This window comes from Candoia aspera, chromosome 9, assembly GCF_035149785.1.
Source record: "Candoia aspera isolate rCanAsp1 chromosome 9, rCanAsp1.hap2, whole genome shotgun sequence".
Taxonomy (NCBI): domain Eukaryota; kingdom Metazoa; phylum Chordata; class Lepidosauria; order Squamata; family Boidae; genus Candoia; species Candoia aspera.
In genome coordinates this window covers 296497-316336 of record NC_086161.1, presented here as the reverse complement: position 1 = coordinate 316336, position 19840 = coordinate 296497, and the positions used below count along the sequence as shown (strand labels likewise).

Sequence of the window (19840 nt, the reverse complement as noted above, 5' to 3'; positions counted from 1 at the left end):
GGGGATCCTGGGCTGATCAAGTGGGATCTTGCTCCCGGGCATGATGAGGCAGTTCACAGAGGATCCGGGGCATGATGGGCATCAGTGCTGCTGCTGGCTACTTACGTCTGGGGCCTGAGGAAAAGTAGCTCAAGGACTTGGCCTGGCCTTGATTCTTTTCCATTCGAGACGATCCGAGGGGGCTCTTCTCCGTTGGATGCCAAGAGGAAGCACCCTCCCTCGGCTTTGGAAACGCTGCGGGAAGCCAATTCTGTCCTCCGCACTGAAGCCTGCAGGCAGAGCAGGAAGCGTCGACCAGCTCCAGCCGAAGGAGCCCCACTGTAAGCCGCATCTTCCTTCCGCCGGCTGCCTGGTGCCGGGAGCATGGCCCTCTGGCCCGGCGGCCCCGACGCCGCTCATCCAGACTCCTGCAGGAGACTGCGGCGGAAGGAAAAAGGCCTAGCAGGTGCGGCAGGACAACGGGGAGGCAGAGCGGCGCGGCGGTTTGGCAGCAGCCGGCGCCCCCTCCTCGCCGGCGCGATACCACCCGGGCCTTAAAAGAAACGAATCCGGGGCAGAAGAGAGTCCGCCCCCTCTCCCCCAAGTGCCCCCGGCGAGCGCAGCCCAGTCCGCCGCGGTGCAGGCGGCCGAGCGCGCGTGCTGGCAGATCCCCGCCGGAGCCTTGGCAGCCCGCCTGCTGCAATCTCTTGTTTCGCCTCGCCACCCGACCAAGTGTGCTAGCAGGCGCAGCGGCGCTCGCGGCTGGTTTTGAACTGGAAGCGCGGCGCAAGTTGCGCGGCCTCCTGGAGCAAAGAGGCTCGGCGCAGGAACCGAGCTTTTGCGGCTGCCTCTTTTTTCGTGCGCGGGAAGTTACACCCACCGCTTTCCATGGCAATTCCTAGGAGCCGCTACTTGAGGGGTGCTACTTTGTAATCCCTGGATCGTCTGAAATTGTTCTAGGAGAGAGGAAGGGGGAGAATAAGCCATGGACGCGAAGACCAGCTGAGGGGAACCTTCCCGCTGACCTGCAGGGAAGAGATTCTCCCTCCCTCCCTCGGCGGAGACACGCTGTGCCATGTCCACGGACCGGTTCCAGCGCAATCCCCTGAAAGCAGTTGCGGCCGACGCGCTACCCCGAACCCAGAGAGCTGCGACGTTTCCCATCTGCTCTCCTCCGGAAGCAGCCACTGAGCCCGAAGAGCTGTGGTCCTCAGGAGGACCGCCCCGACGGCAAGCCGCCGCTTCGCCACAGCCCTTTTCCGCCCTCCCGAATCCTTCCTCGCTATCCACCAACCAAAGAATTTATCTGTCCCCCGATTTTTGGTGGTGGTGGTGGTGGCGGCGGCAACAACAACAGTGGCCGCCGCCCCTCCAGCCGGCCATCTTGGAGCCAAACCCCGCCGCTGCCCAAGGACGATGAGCGCCCCGGACGGACAGTGGGGCACTTGACCTTCGCCCTGTCCAGCCGCTGAACCCAGCGCCCCGCCGCCCTTTAGGATGAGCCCCGGAAGCCCGGCGCTCCCGGCGTTGCAGCTGCTGCTGCTCTTCCCGCTGGGTAAGTGGCCGCGGAGGGGCCGAGGCAGGCTTCCAAGCTCCGGCAGCGCGGGAGGGGACCAGTCCTGCTGGAGAGCTGTTCTTCCGTGCCACCTCTGGAGCCGGAGCCCAAGACAAGCTCCAGGCGGAGAACCCACGATGACGGGTCACTCCCGCGCCCCCAAGGGCTGGCCTGAGTGGTGGTTGCGGGGACCATTGGAGCAGTGGAGTGCAGGGGGTGGGGGTATCAACCCAGATTTGCTCTCCCACAGGCCGGCTCTGACCCTTCCCCCAGTTAGTGGGAGAGGGGTGGCTCGGGTAGTGGGAGAGAGGAGACCCCCTCCCCTACCTCCTCCGTTTGAAGCAAAGGCTGGTGGGGCTCGATGTTAACCCAGGCAGGAGAATTGAGGGGGCACTGGCTCCCTCATCCCATGTTGCCCTGCCCCACCCTGCCCGAGTGGCAGAGGCCCTAGGAGATCAGAGCTGGAGAGTTGGTTGTCTGTGGAAGCGTGGGGGGAGGAGAGGGGGCACCTCCACCAGCCCCTGACCCTACTGCTGCCCCTGCAGTAGGTGAATCAAAAAGATGCCCCTTAGCCTCCCCCCAGGATGCTGTGGAGGAGGTGCCAACTCCAGCTTGCAATCAGATCTCCCAGGCACAGCCAGACCCTCTCCAGCTCCCCAGTGGCTGCATCCTGTCCCCTGAAGAGGGCAGCAGACAGCTTCCACAGGCAAGAGCAGAAACTGGGTTCCTTGCCCTGGCCAAGAGTGGGCTGGCCCAAGATCCATTGAGTCCAGCCCTGCTGTTGGGTGCAGCCTGAGCCTCCATTGGTGGATCCTGGTCGGTGCCCCTGACCAGGGTGGGCCCTGCCACTGGTATCTTGCCATTGAACAAGGCTGGGAAAGGCAGAAGCAAAGCAGTTCTCTGCAGATCCAGCAGTGGGACCCCATCGTGGGAAAGGCAGGGATGTCTGCTGGGAAGCCTGGAGTCTCTGACTCTGCTGAACCTGTGGCTAAGCAGGCCCTTGCCTGGTCGGATCATGGACTGCCCTTCATCAGCTCTTGAAAGCCACCCCATTTGGCTCCTCTTGCCTTTCTCAAGACCCTCCCCTAAAAACCTCTCTCCTTGGTGCCCCTTGCCTTTCACCCAGGATGGAGGGGATTCAGCTCACGTTCTGGACTCCCAGCAAGAGCATTTGGCAACTCCCAGTGTTTCTCAGGGTCTGCCAAAAGACCCTCGACTTCCTTTCTGGGTTGGGGGGAGCACAGAGGAGGGCTAGTCTCAGCTTGGATGAAGAAGAGGAAGAAAAGCTGCACTGCCCAGCATACCAGCCTTCCCCAGTGCCCTGTTGGGTGACACTCCTGCCATTCCTGCTCGGGCCAGTTGCTAGCACATGTAGGACCAAAGAAGGCATCTCTGTCCCTGGAGGATGGCGACTGCAGGGTGCTCAGGGTGGGGGGTGGGCTCTTAGGTTTGCAACAATATATGTCCAATGTAGAAAACTTGACAGGGTAGAGAAGTGCCAGTTTTGAGGTGTCCACAGTTTCTGCACTGTTGGGAGCCTGTTCAGAATCAACACTCAGTTCAGAACTGAGCCACCTTCAGACTCTGGCCATCAAAAGCCCTCCTGGATTTTGTGCTGGAAGGAGCCCCCAGGTCAGGAGGTGGGGCCTGGCAGGGGAAGGGACCCACGGCTTGCTTAGTGCAAAAGGACTAGTCCCCCATGAATCCCCCATGAGGTGGAGATGGGCAGTGAATAAATTTATAAACAAACAAACAAACAAAATTAACCGTGGGGTGGGGGTGCCTTCTCTCCCCGGTAGTGCCACCCACTCTGGGCATGGAGCTGATAGCCCCAGCCACCGTCTACGCCCTGAACGGCACCTCCACCCTCCTCAGCTGCACTTTCAACTCCTGCTACCAGGTGGACAAAAAGCAGTTTTCCCTGAACTGGACCTACCAGACCTGCCAGAACTGCACCGAAGAGACGGTGAGCATCTGACAGGCGGCTGGGGTGCCCCCTCAGCACTGTCTGCACTCCTTCATGAAGGCCCACCTGTGCCAGGGACAGGGGGATCCCGTGGGCAAGGCCTGGCCAGCAGCAGATCTTTTCCACCCCTTTTCCTCAAGGTGCTTGCAGCACCTTGAGGAAAAGAGGCGAGGGACTGGGAGACCCTCCTCTGCACTTCCTGAGGTCCTGGCAGGTGCCCCTGGCCAGCTGCTCACCACTGCCATGGGTCCAGGCATGCGACCTGGGCTGGGGCGTGGGATGCTCCCAAAGGCCCCCAAATCCTGATGACTCTTCCACTCTTGCCCCCCTCCCCTCCCCTCCCCCCCAGTTCTTGCAGTTCAAGCTGAAGGTCGTTCCTGTGGAACTGAGCCGTTTTGAGGACCGCGTGGAGTTTACGGGGAACCCCACCAAGAATGACGTGTCTTTCACCCTCCACCGTGTGAAGCTCCAGGATGAGGGGCTGTACAACTGCTATGTGATGAACCCCCCTGACCGACAAAAGGGCCATGGCAAGATCAACCTCAAAGTTCTTACAGAAGGTCAGGATGGGGCTCCGACCCCCCCCCCTCGCTAGCTGCCCTTCCTGGGAAGATCCCAGAAGCCCATCCTTGGACCCACAGGCTCCTCTCCTCCCCAGAGCCATCTTTTCCCAGCTTTCTGAAAGAAAAAAAAAAGGAAGGAGGAGAGGAGAGAAAGCCCCCTTTAAGGTGCCAGGAGATGTTGGAGGTGTTTCCTGCTGCAACTGCTACTGTGGGACTGGGTGGGAGATTGCTGGGTTTCTTCCTTGCCTGATGCTGGACTTCCCTCCCCAGAGCTCCCTGAGCGGGACTCCACCGTGGCAGTGATTGTGGGAGCCACGGTGGGAGGCTTCCTGGCCGTGGTGATCCTCGCCCTGGTCATCATCAAGTGTGTGCGGCGCAAGAAGCAGCAGAGGCTCAACACAGATGACCAGAAGACTGAAGAAGAGGGCAAGACAGACGGGGAAGGGAACCCCGAGGAAGGCATGAAGTAGGGGCCTTCTGCCAGGCTGGCCTCCCTGCGCTTTGCTGTCCCAGCCACTCCCCCATGTACTTTCTCTAGAGCAGGGAGCTGCACCCACCATCCCAGACAGACTGGGGGCACTTTCTCTCCCCATCCTCACCAATGGCTCGTGGGCCAAGGCAAGGCTTTCTAGCAGCAATGTATTTTTATTGGGGGTGAGGTGGGAAGGGGGAGCCTGCTGAAACTGAAAAGCTGGCTGGGGTGAGTCTATGTTCCTGCCCCAGACAGGTGTTCCTCAGTTTGGATGGAGGAAGCCCTGCTTTTCTGCCCCTGGCAAGAAGGCCCTACATCATCCCTCCATGCTGCTGGTTCTCCTGTCTTCCTTGCAAGTCTTGGGGAGGTTAAAGTTTGCTTCCTTTGCTTGTGGGGCACAGGGTGCCATCTGGAAGGGGCCTGAGAGGAGGCAGCTAGCTTAGGAACTGATGGTACTGAGGACACAAGGCTGAGGCTGGCAACTCTGTGGGAGGGGGAGGAACAGAGCTCCCCATGGCCAGGCAGGGATTTCCTCTTCAAAGCAGAAACTGCCATGTCTCACCTTCCTCCTGTGAACGCCAAGCACAACCCACCACTGCCAGGAGAACTCACTGCCAGGGGTCAGCAGCAGTATCCCTTGCAGGTCCAGCACTCACCGCCGCCACCCCCCCCCCCGGCCTTGCAAACCCACCGCTGGAATGTTTGGAGCGAGTGCTGTTGACCTTGCACCCATTTCATGAAACCCTGCTGGTTTCATGCCCGGCATAGGAGGTGTATGCACGTGCACATGCATGTTTTGAGGGGAGCAGGAGAAGGAAGGAAGGTGCTTGTCTGTTTACTCATGTGCCACATCCCCAGCAATCCCTGAAGGGTTTGGGGCCTAGTGGAAGAGTTTCTGCCCAGACCCCCTGTGGCCAGTGGGCCTTCGCTTCCACTGGCCACACATCTCACCTGCTAGCTGGAAGAAGTGGCTGAGTTGGGGCCGCTCACTCACCAAGGCCTGCAAGTACAGGGCTTGCTCAGGCTTCCTCCTCTGCCCCCAGCAGGCCTTCTAGGGCTTTGCAGGAGCCCCCACTGCCACCATACCCAGGAGCCCCCAGGCCGGGCTAGGGATTCACAAGAGCAAGTGACCTCTGGGGTTGGCTTGTGCCTCTGCTGCTCTGCCTTTGGCTCCTGCTTCTTCTCCCTGAAACTGCACTTTGCTGTCTGCTGACTGCACCCTCCCCGCCCCTGCCCACCCACCCGCCTCCTGTCTTGTTCCCAACACCTGCCCTGGCTGGGCCGGGTTATGCAACATTCCTGTTCTTATTCTGCAAGATCTGCAGTTCAGATTCATCAAGCCTCAGCCTGGAAAGTTTTTATTGCTCTTTATGTAGCTACAGAAAACAATTTAGCTGGCCTCCATTTGCACGGACTGTCACTGAGTACTGTGCTATGTTGGACTTAACTGTTTCTGGTCCTGGGTCTGCTCAGGAAGTTGAAGAGTCATGTGGAATAAAGCAGAGCTTGCCTCTCCAAACAGGCAGACTTCTGCTTTCTTGGGGGGTGGGGGGTGGACTCCTGGTGCAACTCTTCTTTGTGCCCCCCACCCCCGACCCAGGCACAGACCTCTTCCACCCAAACCAGGGAGAAACCCTTGGCCTTTCCCAGGTACTCCTGGTTTGTGGAAAGGGAGGGAGGGGGGACTCTGGAAGGACGTGCCAGCTCACTTCGTCCCCTCCCCCTCAGCCCAGGAAAGAGGATACGGAAGACCTCCACCATCTCAAATGGCCAAGCTGTCTTTCCCTTTCTCGAATCACCGTTTTCTGCTCTCCACCAGGCCAGCCGGATCCAAAAACAGCTAATCTTTCACTCACCCCGGAGAAGGGGTCCGGGAGCAGAGGGCTGCCGGTGTCGCGCAGGGGAGCGAACCCCCGGGCATTCAGGACATGGGAAGGGCCTTTTGGTCCAGAATTCTTCAGTCAAGAGCTGTGGATTGGGGAGGATTGGGAAGGCTGTGGGGCGACGCTCTTTCCAATTAAGGGAGACCTAAAAGAACCCCCCCCCCCCATAGCTGGAGGGTCTAAAAGACTCCCGCCCCCCCGCGGCTTTATAGTAGTTTAAGTAGTTTGGGGTTCGGTACTCACACAACTCTTGAAAGCCCTTCGAGGGAGGAACCGTCCTGAGCGCCAAGGAGGAGAACGGCCTGGACCAACGTCGAAACTGCCAGGGTGCTGGATGCTAGCGCGATCTTGTCCGGCGCCGGGCGTTCGCCGTCTGCCAGGTCTGAGAGAAGCTCTCTGGCGTTCCTGGCCATCTCCCTCCCTCCCTCCCTCCCTCGAGAAAGGGGACGAGTCCTTTCACAAAAGGCATTGAACGGCAAGACGAGGTCCCTGCGGCCTCCCTCCATCTCGGCCCCCTTCCTCGGCCCGGGCGATTGAGGTGGCTGCGAAGCTTGCTTTCTCTTTCGGCCCCAGCCAGGCAGGGGATCCGCCGCCCCTTTGGCTGATCAGACCTGCTCTCCCGCCCGGAGATGAAGAGGGCTCAGAGCGCTGGCTGCTCGATGGGTTAGGCCCGCCAACCTGGAGGACTCGGCCGGAGCGCTAGGAAAAAAACTGGAGTCCCTGGAAGCAGCACAAATACGCCGCAGACCCTGCTTCCATTGGGCGGCTGGCTGGCCTCCCCCGGGGCGCTCTCCGAAGGCAGGCAGAAGAGGACCGGGGCCGGCTGAGCGCAGCTCGTCCCGGCTCCTTCTTTTCCTCCCTTCTCTCGCTTGGATACTGCCGTGCCCTAGGGTTCTCCCGACCGGGACGTCCCTCGCGGCCCAGAGCGAGCTGTGCTGGTCTCCAGCCCACCCAGGAAATGCCACCTGAAGCCGCGAGGGCGCCCGACTCTCTGTTCCTCCATCCCGCAGGGGCCGAGAGTCTGTGAAGAGAAGGGAGGGAAGGAAGGAAATAGCGCCGAGCCTCCCTCGCGCCCGCAGGCTGTCCTGAGGTCCCTGCTGGAGCTACCCATCCGCTTGGGCCGGCCGACAGCGGACGAAAGCAGCGGGACGCCCAGAGTGGGACTTTTGGCTCCATCCCTGGGCCAGGGATGGCTCACGCGAGAGATGCCGCTTCTCTGCAGCGCTACTTCCACCTCTGGCGGGAGTCCACCTTCCCCCTGGAGTGTTTTCGGGGTTCCCAGACCTCCGCTGCAACACTTCGGACGAGCACGAGGAAGCAGCAGAGTTCCGGCGGCATTTGCTACCATCTGGTTTGCAGCCCAGGTGCGGTAGATCCCCGCACGGGGAGAGCCACTGCGGCTCCGGACTCCTTCTACCAGGAAGAGGAAGCGCTGACTTAGGCCAGGTTTCTCAGGAGTTTCCCGGAGTTAGAGGGGCGGGTGTCCTTCGGGAGTCTGCAAACAGCTCCGGGACAGCTCCGGGACAATGCCCTTGCTGGGGATTCTGGAGCAGGGCGTTTGAGTGCGCGCGCGCCGGATCCTCTCTGGTTGGGAAAAACTTCGAAGCCCCGACTCTCATCCTGTCCTCGGAATGGCCCGGGAACGTGAGCCTTCTCCTAACCTGGAGGAGCCCGGAGCCCCGCTTTCTTGTCTGTCGCGGAAGAGAACTGATGCAGAAATGGGCAGCGCAGCCCTGAGGGAGCCTGGCTGTCCCTGAAACCGACCCCGCGCTTGGCGTCCGGCTCAGCGGAAAGAGGCCCTTCGAGGCTATAGACTGGGGGCGGCGGGCCGGGATGCCGAGGGTGCAGAGCAGCCAGCGAAGGAGGGACTGAAGCAAACAGTTCAGGCTGAGCGGGAAGCCAGCAGGGGGAGCTGGGCGGCGCCGGGCACAGAGGACGACCGCAGAGGCTTTGGGGCGCGTGTAGAGCTCCTTGTCCTCCTCCGTGGCTTCCTGCCCTCGGCGTCCTCTGGAGAGACTCGTCCGCGCAGGCGGAGAAACCCAACTCCACAGCCTGGGCAGCAGCTTGAAACCCAAGGACGAGCCGTTCTTCCGGGATGCCATGCTTTCCGCCCCCCGCGGGGGGAAGATTGCCAAGCCAGCGCTTTGCTTCGCGCCAGCTGGGCGCGCGCCCCGGCCCTTCTCTTTTTGCGCCCGACGACCAATCGGCGAGAGCGAGAAGGCGCAAGGAGGGCATGCCGGCCGCAGCCGCACACCGGCGACGGCGGGAACGGGCCTGAGAGAGCGGATCATCTCCCGAGGAGAGGGCTTGGTGGCTAGAGAGCCACGCCGCTGACCACCTCCCCTGCAGGGCCCCGTTCCGGCTCCAGCTCTCCCTTTGGCCGCAGGGAAGCCGCCGGGCTCCCTCCGCAAAGTCCTTCGCAAGAACCCGCCGGCGCCGGCTGGGAAGTTGCCTGCTGCAGCTAAGCTTGCCTTAGCGGGACGGGTAGCTGTCAGGCCTTGGTGGCTAAACATCCCGCCGGCTTCCTTCCCGGGAGGAGGACGAGCAGCGGAGCAGAATAGAGGGGTGTCTGAGGAAACGAGCTCTGTCAAAGACTGGGCTGCTGAGGCCACACGGAGCCAAGGTTCTCAGGGGTGGGGGTGGGTGGGGAGCATTTGGGTCCCTGTCTGGCCTAACCCTAACCCCGAGGCTCACCGGACCAAGCAAATGCCTGCTGGCATGGAGAGGGCGAAGATGCTATTCCTCCTGGCTGAAGCTGTGCAGGTCAGGAACCAGGCCCCCAATGGGGCTAGGCTCCTGGCCTAGTGCCCCTGGCTTTCTGCAGTGGTCACCTGCAGCAGCAGCATGGAAAGCGATTCCCCTCCCTCCCATGCAGTAAGAGCTCCCCCCCCCCCCCCCCAGCTGCTGCCTGGAATTTCTGGCACCTTTACAGCTTTTTTTTTTTTTGGTCTTTCACTGCACAATCCCTGAGTCATGATTCTCTGGGAGGTTTGGAAGCTGCCATAACTGCAGCATCTCCACACCATCTATCACAAAGAACTGCTTTCACTGAGGAAGGCCTAGTCTGGATGTCTTTTGGGATACTCCAAGCTCTACTGAAGGGTCCTAAGTAGCTGATCTCCTCTGCACCAGCTGGGCCCTGCTGCTTCCCAGAGAGCTGAGATGCTGGAACCCAGCCTCCTCAGGTCTTGACTTGTGGGCCACAAATTCCTTCCTGAGGTTATGGATGCAGGCTTGGCTTTGGCTTCCCCCTCCTCCAGCCCCTAATCATCCACTTATGTTCTGAACATAAGAATGTGTGGATGGAAATGTTGGCATTTCTGTCAGAGTGCTGGAAGGGTTTGGCCGGAGAGATCAGAAAGAACCCACCAGGCATTCCTACAAAAATAATTGTATTTAAAGAAAGCATAAAACATAAACAGTTTCCTCATCCAGAGCTGGATGGGCTCAAAAGCTTCTTAAATACAAAGAAAAATGTTTACAACCTCATGCACATGCACCCATGCTGAGCAGGAATGAGAGGCTACAAACAGGAGGAGGGAAGAGCTGGCTCTGGCAGAGCTGGCTTATTTAAATGCAAATTAAGCAAGCAAGTCAGGATGGTTTTGGTTTCCCATATAAGGTCATTTGAACACTTAAACCTTGTTAACCAAATGAGGCCTGACCTTATCACTCTGCCAAACACTTAAGAAAGTATTCAATTACCATGGATACCTGGGTCCTCTATGACTTGCTCCTTGCACGAAAACCTGAAATACCGACTGGAAAGGCCTGTCTCTAAAGCTAAACCTTGCTAAATTGGCAGCAAGATCCCAGCAACTCCCCATAACTGAAAGAAGTCCTTCCTTTCATCAGTCCTAAATCTTCCCACCTTCTGCATCAGCAATGGCTCCAAGTTTGTCTGTGAGAAGGAAAGTCTTCTCTCTGCCCAGTTTTCCCACCCCATGCTTGATTTACCTGCCTTGCCATGTCTGCCCTTACTTCCCTTGGTCCCAGCCAGAAAGCTGGGAAGGTTTGAGCCACTGCCTGCCCGACCATCTGTGGTGACCTTCTCAGCCTCCAGATACCCCACTGTAGAGAATGGCAGTTTCCCCACTGCCCGTGGGGGATTCACCGCCAGCTGGGAAGGGCCGGGCAGAGGAGGGCTTCCTTCTTATTCTAGCCAACGGATAAAGGTGTAGCCTTGCCTGCCCCTGGAAATGATTTTCGCCTCCAGAAAGCCTCCCTCGGCGATCGTATCGAATGCTTGGAAGCTCCTAAAGCCTAATTCGGTGGTACAGATTCCCTCACTAATGTGCGCATCACGCCGAGCCGTAGTTTGCTTAACCATGGTTGGTGGAATATACTGCGGGAAGCCTGGGTCCTCCGACAGGGTAAGCCCAAAGCAATCAACGTCAGGAGGTCTTGGCGCGACGGCTCCCGCGGTCTATCGAGCACCGCGGGCGCGCACGCAGGCAGCCGCCTTTGGGGCGGACTGCTCTCTCCCCCAGGCCTTGTGCGGAGAGGCTGCGGGAGCCCTCCGCGCCTCCGCTGGGGGCCTGGCATCGCCGCGGAGGCGGTTCTGAGAACGCCGCCCCCGCCTCTCCCTGCCTGTTGGGCCGCCGGCTGCTGGAAGGGGCGGCCTGTGCGCGGCGCCAGAAGCGGCAACTGCAGCGGTCACTCGCGACAGCAACTTCGGTAGGCGGAGACTGCGGCGTCAACTCGCGAGGAGAGCGGCGGACAAGTAGTTGCAGAGATGGCCGCGGACTGGCTGGGAATCACCTTGCTGGGTAAGGACGCGGAGCCGCTTTGAGCTTCGGCGAAGCCGTCGGTTGCCTAGGAGCCGAGCCGACCGACCCACCCATCCTCAGTCACTTAGGATGGTGCGGGGCTCGCATGCTCCCAGCGCCGCGAGCCCGAGGGCCCAGACAGAAAGGGGGGAACGCTCCCCTCTCCACTTGCGCGGCACAACTGCAGTTCCCTTGGCCCCATCCCGCCGACGCTCGGCGACCGTCCCCTGCGGGGCGAGGGCGGGACGGGGAGAAAACGCAGAACGACATTTTCTTCTGCATTTGCTGTAACGTGTCCGGAGACGTTTTGCTCCAGCTGGCAGCCTCTTCTGCCTGCCTCCTTCCTCTCTCCCTCCCGGATATCTTTTTAAAGATTCGAGCAGAATCCTAGAAAACGCCCATGGAGTAAGTACGACATCACAGTAAGATTGCCTTTCCTGCAAGAAAACCTCGTTTACCCAGAAGGCTCGTTCAACCCTCAGCGCAGCAGGCTGTTCCTCACCCCCCACCCAGCCCCTCCAGGCTTTGTGGCAGGGATCTCCGCTGGCGAAGTCACTCTGAACTTCCCGAAACGGCGGGTGGAGAGGGAGTCCCCGTGTTGCTCTGAGGGGTTCAGGCAGAGGAGCCAGAGAAGAGGATCCTTCCCCCCTCTTTACAGATGATGCTGTTTTCTTTAACTGGAAGGTGAAAGTATCCCATCCTGGATTCCAGTTCCCTTGGTCCCAATCCTTTCTCTGGAAAGGAACATGGAGAGAAGCATTCAGGAGAGCCAGATGTGCCTTGTAGTTCTCCCTCCTTTAAAGTAATTCCCTCCTCCTACTGAGAATGTGAGTTCCTAATTCAAAGCATACAAAAACAAAAACCCTCACTCCACTAATGTTAGCAAGGTCAGCCCTGAGCTGATTTTTTTGTTTTCTGAATGGCAAATACTTGTAGTCAGAGAGTTTTGTGGTGCCTGATAATTATTTCTAAAAAAAGTCCAGGTATCTTCCTATAATTACAAAGTCTCCCCTCCCCCCACTTCTTGGGATGTTGGGTAATAAGCCACCCTTTGGGGCCAGACAGTTGTTCTGCTTTGGAGCCTCAGACAAACAGAGGGCTCCTGGGGTAGCCCCCTTGCCCACCGTACTTGCTTTGGCCAATCTGCTGGCACCAGAGACCTGCTGGATCCCAGCCAAAGGTTTGGCACCTTGCGGGGTCTTGCTCCATTCAATTCCCATTTAATTGTTTCTAGCTCACCTGCATCTCAGCCAACAATGTTCAGAGCTCCCTGGCTTTGCAGGCTGGCTGTGCTTTGGGCACCCAGAGAAGAGGTGGATCATGGCACACCTCCCCAGTCTTCTGTGCTGCAAGGAGCAGCTGGATGACTCTCCAGGCAAGGACCAGCACTGGGCTGGTGCCTCTATCCAGCAACTGCTGGGGGAGGCTGAACAACTGACACCTGAACCAGGAAAGATCCAGAGGCTCTTGGTTGTGAGGATGGCTGACTCAGAGAGGAGAGGGCAGCTATCCTTGCCTTTGAATGGAGACTTGCCCCTTGGGTCTGCCGCCAAGCTCAGCTTTGAGTGAGCTTTCTTCCTTGAAACATCAGACTGATCCATGGTGACGCACCGTAGTTGCTCTGCTGTTAGGTTCCCTTTGGGGGCTGAGCTGGAAAAGCTGCCACTGGCTCAGAGAGTTGGATGGGTGGAACTGAGTATTTATTTATTTTGCCTGGTAGAGGTACCTTCTGCCTTTCTTCCAAGAGCTGAAGGCAGTTTCTCCAAGTCTTTCCTTTCAGGTTATCCCCATGGCAGCAACTTTGTGGGATGGGCTGCGAGAAAATGATGGGCCCAAAGTTACCCAGTGAGCTACCCATGGCTGAGAGTGGATTGGAACCTGGGGCTGCCCAGTCCAACCCCTTCCTGACTACCCCGGCTGGCTCTTCTCCCCAGGGGTGGGAGGGTTATCTTGAATTCCAGGGAGTGGGAACAGTGGTATTGGCCTGGGCCTAGTTCACAAGGATGGGGTGGGGTGGCCATGCGACATGAGCCCACCCAGCATTTGGCCATTATATGAGGTGCTCCTGATCAGAAGGCAGGAGAGGGCCTTGCTTGGGGCAGCTGCAGCCAACTCGGTGCCCCCCTTCTTGCCAATGCCACCAACTCTTTTTTCTGGCCTGCTGGAACCTGCTGGTTGGCTAGCCAGTCTTTAAAGTAGGTCCTTGTCCACTCTCCTGCCCTGCTTAATTTATGCTGGACTTGATCTTCTCTCTTCATGTTTAGGTAAAGGGACAGATTAAGAAGTGGTTTTGTTGCTTTCCTGGAGGGAAAGTGGGAGGGTGATGCCTTTTTAACATAAGCAAAGAAAAAAAGAACAGCACTTACTCTGGAGTTTTAAACTTGCTGACATGCAGGACTGCCTGGCAAAGCCCTTGATGAGGCTCCCCTGGGATTGCTTTTTCTGCACAATGGAGTCACATGGATGAGTGGGAAAGAAGAACTGGAGGACTCCTGCATTGGCCAGGACACATGCTTAGCTCCATCAGAGAGGTGGCTTTTTTGCCATCCTGGGCTTGTATTCTCCAGAGGTGTCCAACGCTGCAGATTAAATGAGGTCTTGACTGGCTGCCTTGCAACTACATTGGACATCAGCAGCCTCTGGAACTTCCAAGGCCCCACAGAATTAACAGCATTGTCCATGGTGTTTTACAAAGGGGAGGAAGGAACAGCTCTACGGGGCTGTGTTGGTTTGCTTCTGGTAGGCATCACAGCAAGGCATCTCAGGGCAGAGTTTTTTCAGACACACAGCCTGAACCCAACATGGCACAGGTCACTGTATCCAGATGAATGGCAGCCTGTTCTTTGAGGCTAGCTACCAGTTTGAATGATCTGGGTGTCCAGGCCTGACATGCTGGAAGGGCTGGGACCCATGATGAGCAACAATGAGAAGCAGGAAAAGATGTAGTGGCATGGGGTCTGCCCAATGATGGCCATGGTCTGTCTTGGTGAACACAAATTCCTGAGCTGCCTTCAATCACAGATTGACTAGCACTTACAGTCTGGGTAAGTCCATGGCTGTGCTTGCATGGAGGACAGTGGTAGCATCCCCAATTTGTCCCTCTGGCATAGCCTCACATCTGGCTCCCTGAGGAGCAGCCCTCCTTGCAATGGCAGGGGCTCCCAGTAGACAGCAGTCATTTCCCCTCCCTGGACCACAGCTGGACAATGCTTAGGGAGGGGGATTCTTCCAGGGCTGTCCTCATTCATGATCAGACTATTCATTAACAAATTTAGTTCAAGGCACCCAGTAATCCAGTGTCTGACTCAGAAATGGAGATTGCCCCCCATCTTGTGCCATGGTCCCAGGTCCCCTTTGTTGATGAGATGACCTGGTCAGCCAGTCCTGCCAAGACCAGGGCTCACTCATACCCATGTAAGGGAGCTCAGAGGAGGTGCTGGAAGAGAAAAGCAATTTGGGAGCTAAGCCCTGAGAGTCCTTGGGCCATGAAAGAACACTCTTGCACAAGTGACTCTTCTCTGTATCCACCCCCCCCCCCAGCTGCACCTGACTGCTTCAGGAATGCAGCTCTTCCTCTGCTGCATGGGCTCCAACAGCTGCCCTTGGTTAAGTTTCAGGTAGCACAACATAAAGAAACCCTCCTTTTTTGGGTGGGGTTCGGGGCTTAGATGTTTGAACTGGGAATCAGAGCTGAAGTTGCAACTGGTTCCCGTAACCTGCATATCACAAACTGCCAACCTGTTTTAGCCCAGTGTAGCATGTTATATGAGCTCAGTCTGTATGTTAAGCTTTGAAGAGGGGAAAAAGTGAGTCAGCTGAGAAATCTGAACAGTTACCATTTTTAAAGAGTCAAATAGCTCTACTATCGACTTGCAAGAGGTAGGGCTACCCTTCCCTCCAGGCAGTTCTGTTTGCTCAGTGGCATCACTGGAAGGCACACTTTGGGTGAGTTGGGGCCTTCTCAGCATTCTGCCCAATTTATACAATTATCACATCCTCCACTGAGGGCATAGAAGCTCTTCATTAGTCACCAGAGAGTTTTGTAGCTTGAACAAAATGATCTATTGTGCCAATAAAGATCCAGTTCTTCTGATAAACATGTTCTTACACTTGATCCAGGAAGCACCTTCTGAAAATTGAGAAGGTAAGTCATGACCAGGCCTTCCAGCTGATAAGTACCATTTCTTATTCTTTTTGCTCAAGACTTGCTATGCTTTCCTAGTGGTCATGACAAAACTCTGGGTTGGGTCCATGAGATAAATTTTGTTTTTCTCAGATGAGTAAAATCGCTGGATTGAGACTGCAAGCCGTGCGCCAGGAAGCAAGCTGAGGAACAAAGTTGTTGGAGGGGAACTGGTGCACGGTGGGCTCTGCCACCAGTAGCTACTAGAGAAGATGGCTCTTTGCCCTCTTCTCTGTCCGTGCTGGCTTTGGAGAACCAGGGTCCACCTGTACATAGAATGCCATTGGTGTGTGTTCACTTTGCCGTAGACTTTTGATGTTGTCATTGGGCAGGCCCTCTCCAAGTAAGGCAAGGATGAGACACACACCTGGTATGAAGAGAGTCAGTCTGATCCAAAAAAATCAGGTTAAATAAAAACAACCCTGGCCAAGATGTAGGGGGGTTCCAGGAAGCAACTGTGAACTCTGGGTGAAATGGACCCAGAGGAGTCCTGCTGGCTTTCTCTTTTGGGAAGGCTCTGAGTTTCTTGCCATGGGCTCTGATGGGACAAGCAGCAACACAAATCCTGGAGGAGGGTTGCCCATTCTTATAAGCAGAGACCCTGCTTTGAGCCTGCTTTCTTTCTTTCCTCCATAGGGCTTCAGCTGTGCTGTGGGACCCTTGCCTTGGAGGTTTCGGTGGGCAAGGCACCTGTCATTTATGCAAAGAATGGCACCAATGTGCTGCTGCCCTGTACTTTCAACTCCTGCATCGGCATTGACAAAGCCAACTTCACATGGAGCCACAACCAGACTGAAGTGTGTGGCCTATGATGATTTTGGTTGGGCTGGGCTGGGAGGGATGCTGAAGCTGATGTGGCTGCTCTGTTTGAGGGTTAAGACGTTTTGATGAAGTTAGATTTCAAGGAGAAAACTTGCATGTTACAGCAAAAACAGAGAACCTTGTGGCACCTTGAAGATGAAAGCATTTACAGGTAGTCCTTGCTTAACGACCACAATTGGGACTGGCAACTCCATTATTAAGCAATGAGGTTGTTAAGCGAGATGTCACATGACCATGGCTTGCAATTTTACTGCCAGCTTCTCCATTGACTCTGCTTGTTGGAAGCCAACTGTGAAATGCACAAATGGCAATCATGTGACTGCGGGATGCTGCGACGGTAAATAAAGCTGTGATGGTCATAAGTGTGAGGACTGGTCATAAAGTTACTTTTCCAGTGCTATTTTAACTTCAAACTGTTGCTGAACAGGGCAGTCATTAAGCAAGGTCTCCCTATACTATTAAATGTTTATGAGATAAATTCTTCATTCTTTAAGGTGTCACATGACTCTTGGTTGCTTTTATTAATGATAATTAACAATCTTGAAAGTAGCCTTCACATTTAATCAATAGCAAGTAAAAGGCTCTTCTAAGTCATCAGCCTTGTCTGTCTCTGTTTGCCAGTCCTGCAAAGTCTGGGCTGTGTGCTTGGTCTGCATGGAGAACACCCAGAGAGGAAGAAAGATCCATTCCTTCTTTATTGCCCCAGGAGCTGTAAAGGCCCAGGGTCTAGTCCCTGTGATTCCTGTGCTCTTCCATGGTTTGTGGATGAAGGGAGAAGCAGTCTAGCTCCCCAGTCCTGAGGGGAGCCACAGCGTCCCCCATTTATGGCCCACCCATTTCCCAAGAAATGGGGTCTGTGTGTGGAGGGGAAAGGGAAAATGTCTAGCCCTCAGAGAAAAGTCTGGTTTTGCTATGCTCAGAAGCAACAGCATTCTAACAGCACAGCTATCTGCACCAGCAGGGGAGGAAGAGTGGGAAGGATTTCCCCTAGCTGGCCTTCACCCTCAAAGAAATCTCACCATGACACCTTCTCAGCACCTTTGTCGAGAAGATGCCCCCAGAAAACTGCATGGTGAGCTGTGTTGGGCAGTCCTTGTATGGGGAAGAGAGCTTCCCTTGGGTGGTTCCACCTTAACTCACTGGGACAAGGTTTTCGGGGCCATGTCTTCACTCACTGGTGTTCACCTGCTGCAGATATTCAAAGGGGGCATAAAGAACAAAGACTCCAAGCCAGAGCCTTATGCAGAGTACAAATCCGACCTTAAGCACATGTTGCCGCCTGACCTGGCGCTCAGCAAGGACAACCGGGAGTTCAATGTTTCCCTCCTGTTGCTGGATGCAGACTTTGAGGACTCCGGGCCATACACCTGCTTGGTCAAGAACCCCAAGGAGAAGGACGCCAATCACAGTGGCAGCTTTACGCTCAAGGTGGTTGTGAAGTGTGAGTAGCAGCTGGGCAGGGGGCCCTGGCCAGGGTTGGACCTTGCACAGTCTGAGGCAGCCAACGAGGCTGGGCTGTATTTTTCAGCTCTGCGGTTAGGACTGTGGAAGTGGGTCTGGGTGAGGTCCTCCCCTGAGCCATCAGCTGGCTGGGATCATGTGGGGGAAGCCCCTGACTTGGGAGTGCAGGCAGGAGGCTCCTCTCTCGCTGGCCCTCACTGCCTTCTCTGCCTCCCCAGTGGAGAAGGTTGACAACACACTGACGCTGATCATTTTGTCTGTTGCGGGTGGTGCCATTGGGCTCCTCATCCTTATCATGCTGGCCAAGAAACTGGTCCTCTTCATTCTCAAGAAGACACGGAAACAGAAGTGAGTGTGTGTTGCCCTGGGCAGAGTGTGGGCAAGCAGCCTTCTTTTTGCCCATTGTGGTTGGCTCAGGAGGAGCCCCTCTAGTGAAGGGCAGGACAGCCTGGCTCTCCAGACAGGAGGTTCAGTATAAGAGCAGGGCTGGGCTTGCCCTCCTGACACGGCAGATGCCTCAAGGCTGTGGAGCCCCTGAGATGCCTCACCTTCCTGCTAGATGGCATGGGGAGGAGCAGCCCCAGGGACAGGCCCTGCCTGGGACACCCCCCCACCCTCCAGCGTGAAGCAGGACTGAGTCGGGGACAGACACAGCTAGCCTCTCTTCTGTCCTCTGCAGGGAGTGCCTTGTGAGCTCTTCAGCAAACGAGAACACGGAGAACGGACTGCCTGGCTCCAAACTAGACTCTAAGTCAGCACCAAAGGCCTGATTCCACAAACTGCAGGTCTCTGGGATCCAGCCCTCCAAGCCTACCTGCCAGACAATGGGACTCTGGGAGGAGTGGACCCTCTTTCACATGACGACACTTGAGACACGACTATGTTCCACAGCTGGCTGCAAAAAGCGCTTCTTCTTGGGTGAAACGGCAGAGGCGGATGGCAGGCATGGTGCTGTTCACGATCTGAGGGGTGGCGGGGATGAGGGCACAGAACTGTGGGCTCATGCAGGTCTTCAGCTTCAAGAAGCCACATAGTTGCAAAAATGGGGTAGATGGGCACTAGGCCAAAGACTTGGTTCTCCTTCTGACGAGGAGCAGTCAGGGTTAGGGTTACTGGGTGGGTGGAAATGCTGCCTTCCTGCCTCAGGAGTAGAGGGCAGAAGGGGCAGGGGCAGGAAGGTGGGTGTGCTTTAACCACATCTTGAAACCAGGAGCTGTTCCTGTTGCTCCTCTGCTGAATCTCTGTTTCTGTGCTTCATCCTTATGGGGACGGAGGCAGGCACTGCTTTTGTGGAGCGGTTGCCTTCTAGAGGCCCAGTGGAGCTGGGTAGGGTCTCCTTACCTGCTCCAGTGGCTCAGGATCGGGGGAGCTGCACCTGGACTGGGTCTTCCTGCAGGCCTCCTCCTGGCAAGAGAGCAGCGCAGGTGTACAGTGATGCCTTAGGAGCCAGGGGGCATCTTCTTTGCACAGTCTTTTGGCCTCAGGCTGCCCTTGCTCACGTGCCCCCTGCCACACCCCAGATTCTTCCTCTGAGCTTCTCTTCTTCTCCTGCCTGCTCATTTCCTGGTCTCCTTGCTGCTTGTGCCTGAGGGAGCTGAGTTGCTGTTTTACCTGCAGTGTGATGGGAGCAGCATATCCAGGGCTTTATTGCTGAAGCTCCTCCATGGCCCAATTTAATGCCCCATCCATAATATGCAAGGAGCACATGCCCTCCCTGTTGCCTACAGCTCAGATGGACATGCTACCAAGCCAGTTGTGTCAAGGAGCCATTACCTCTTGCTCACCCCAGCCCCCCTGGCTCTCTGTGGCTCGCAGCCTTTTCCAGACTACAAGCCCACCCAAAGGATGCCTGGAACCTCAGGCTCTTCTTGGCCAGGCTGTTTCCCCACCCTGCTTAATTTAGGGGGCCCCTCTGCTGGAGGCAGTATCTTTGGGTTTCCTTCTTTATTCTCAGGTATGATTTAGGTGGACAAGGCCAAGCATTACCAGGGCTAGCTCCTGTGGTGGTAAAAGGTACCCCCCCCCATACATGTTAGCTGCATTCACTACTACCAAATCTATGAGATGCCCCTCCTCCCGCTACATATGAACTCCTTAAAGTGCCCTTGTACGAAAACATTCACAGCAAGCTGAATTGACCCTGAGGGGCAACAGGGAGACGACTTGGTCAGGAACCTGTGGCCCAGT

The 19840-nt window shown here is 56.5% G+C and overlaps 2 protein-coding genes across 2 annotated transcripts; both read left to right on the top strand.

The window, feature by feature from the left end:
* Positions 1-1302: 1302 nt before the first annotated feature.
* SCN2B (sodium voltage-gated channel beta subunit 2) lies at positions 1303-6054 on the top strand. The gene is made up of 4 exons (XM_063311180.1): positions 1303-1534; positions 3334-3500; positions 3850-4060; positions 4334-6054. Exons 1-4 carry the CDS (start codon positions 1477-1479, stop codon positions 4531-4533), a joined length of 636 nt encoding a protein of 211 aa, XP_063167250.1. The 5' UTR covers positions 1303-1476; the 3' UTR covers positions 4534-6054.
* Positions 6055-10992: 4938 nt separating this feature from the next.
* On the top strand, positions 10993-18479 carry SCN4B (sodium voltage-gated channel beta subunit 4). The gene is made up of 5 exons (XM_063311219.1): positions 10993-11187; positions 16007-16167; positions 17387-17633; positions 17872-18001; positions 18333-18479. The coding sequence occupies exons 1-5, from the start codon at positions 11154-11156 to the stop codon at positions 18421-18423; spliced, it is 663 nt and encodes a 220-aa protein (XP_063167289.1). The 5' UTR covers positions 10993-11153; the 3' UTR covers positions 18424-18479.
* Positions 18480-19840: the final 1361 nt, after the last annotated feature.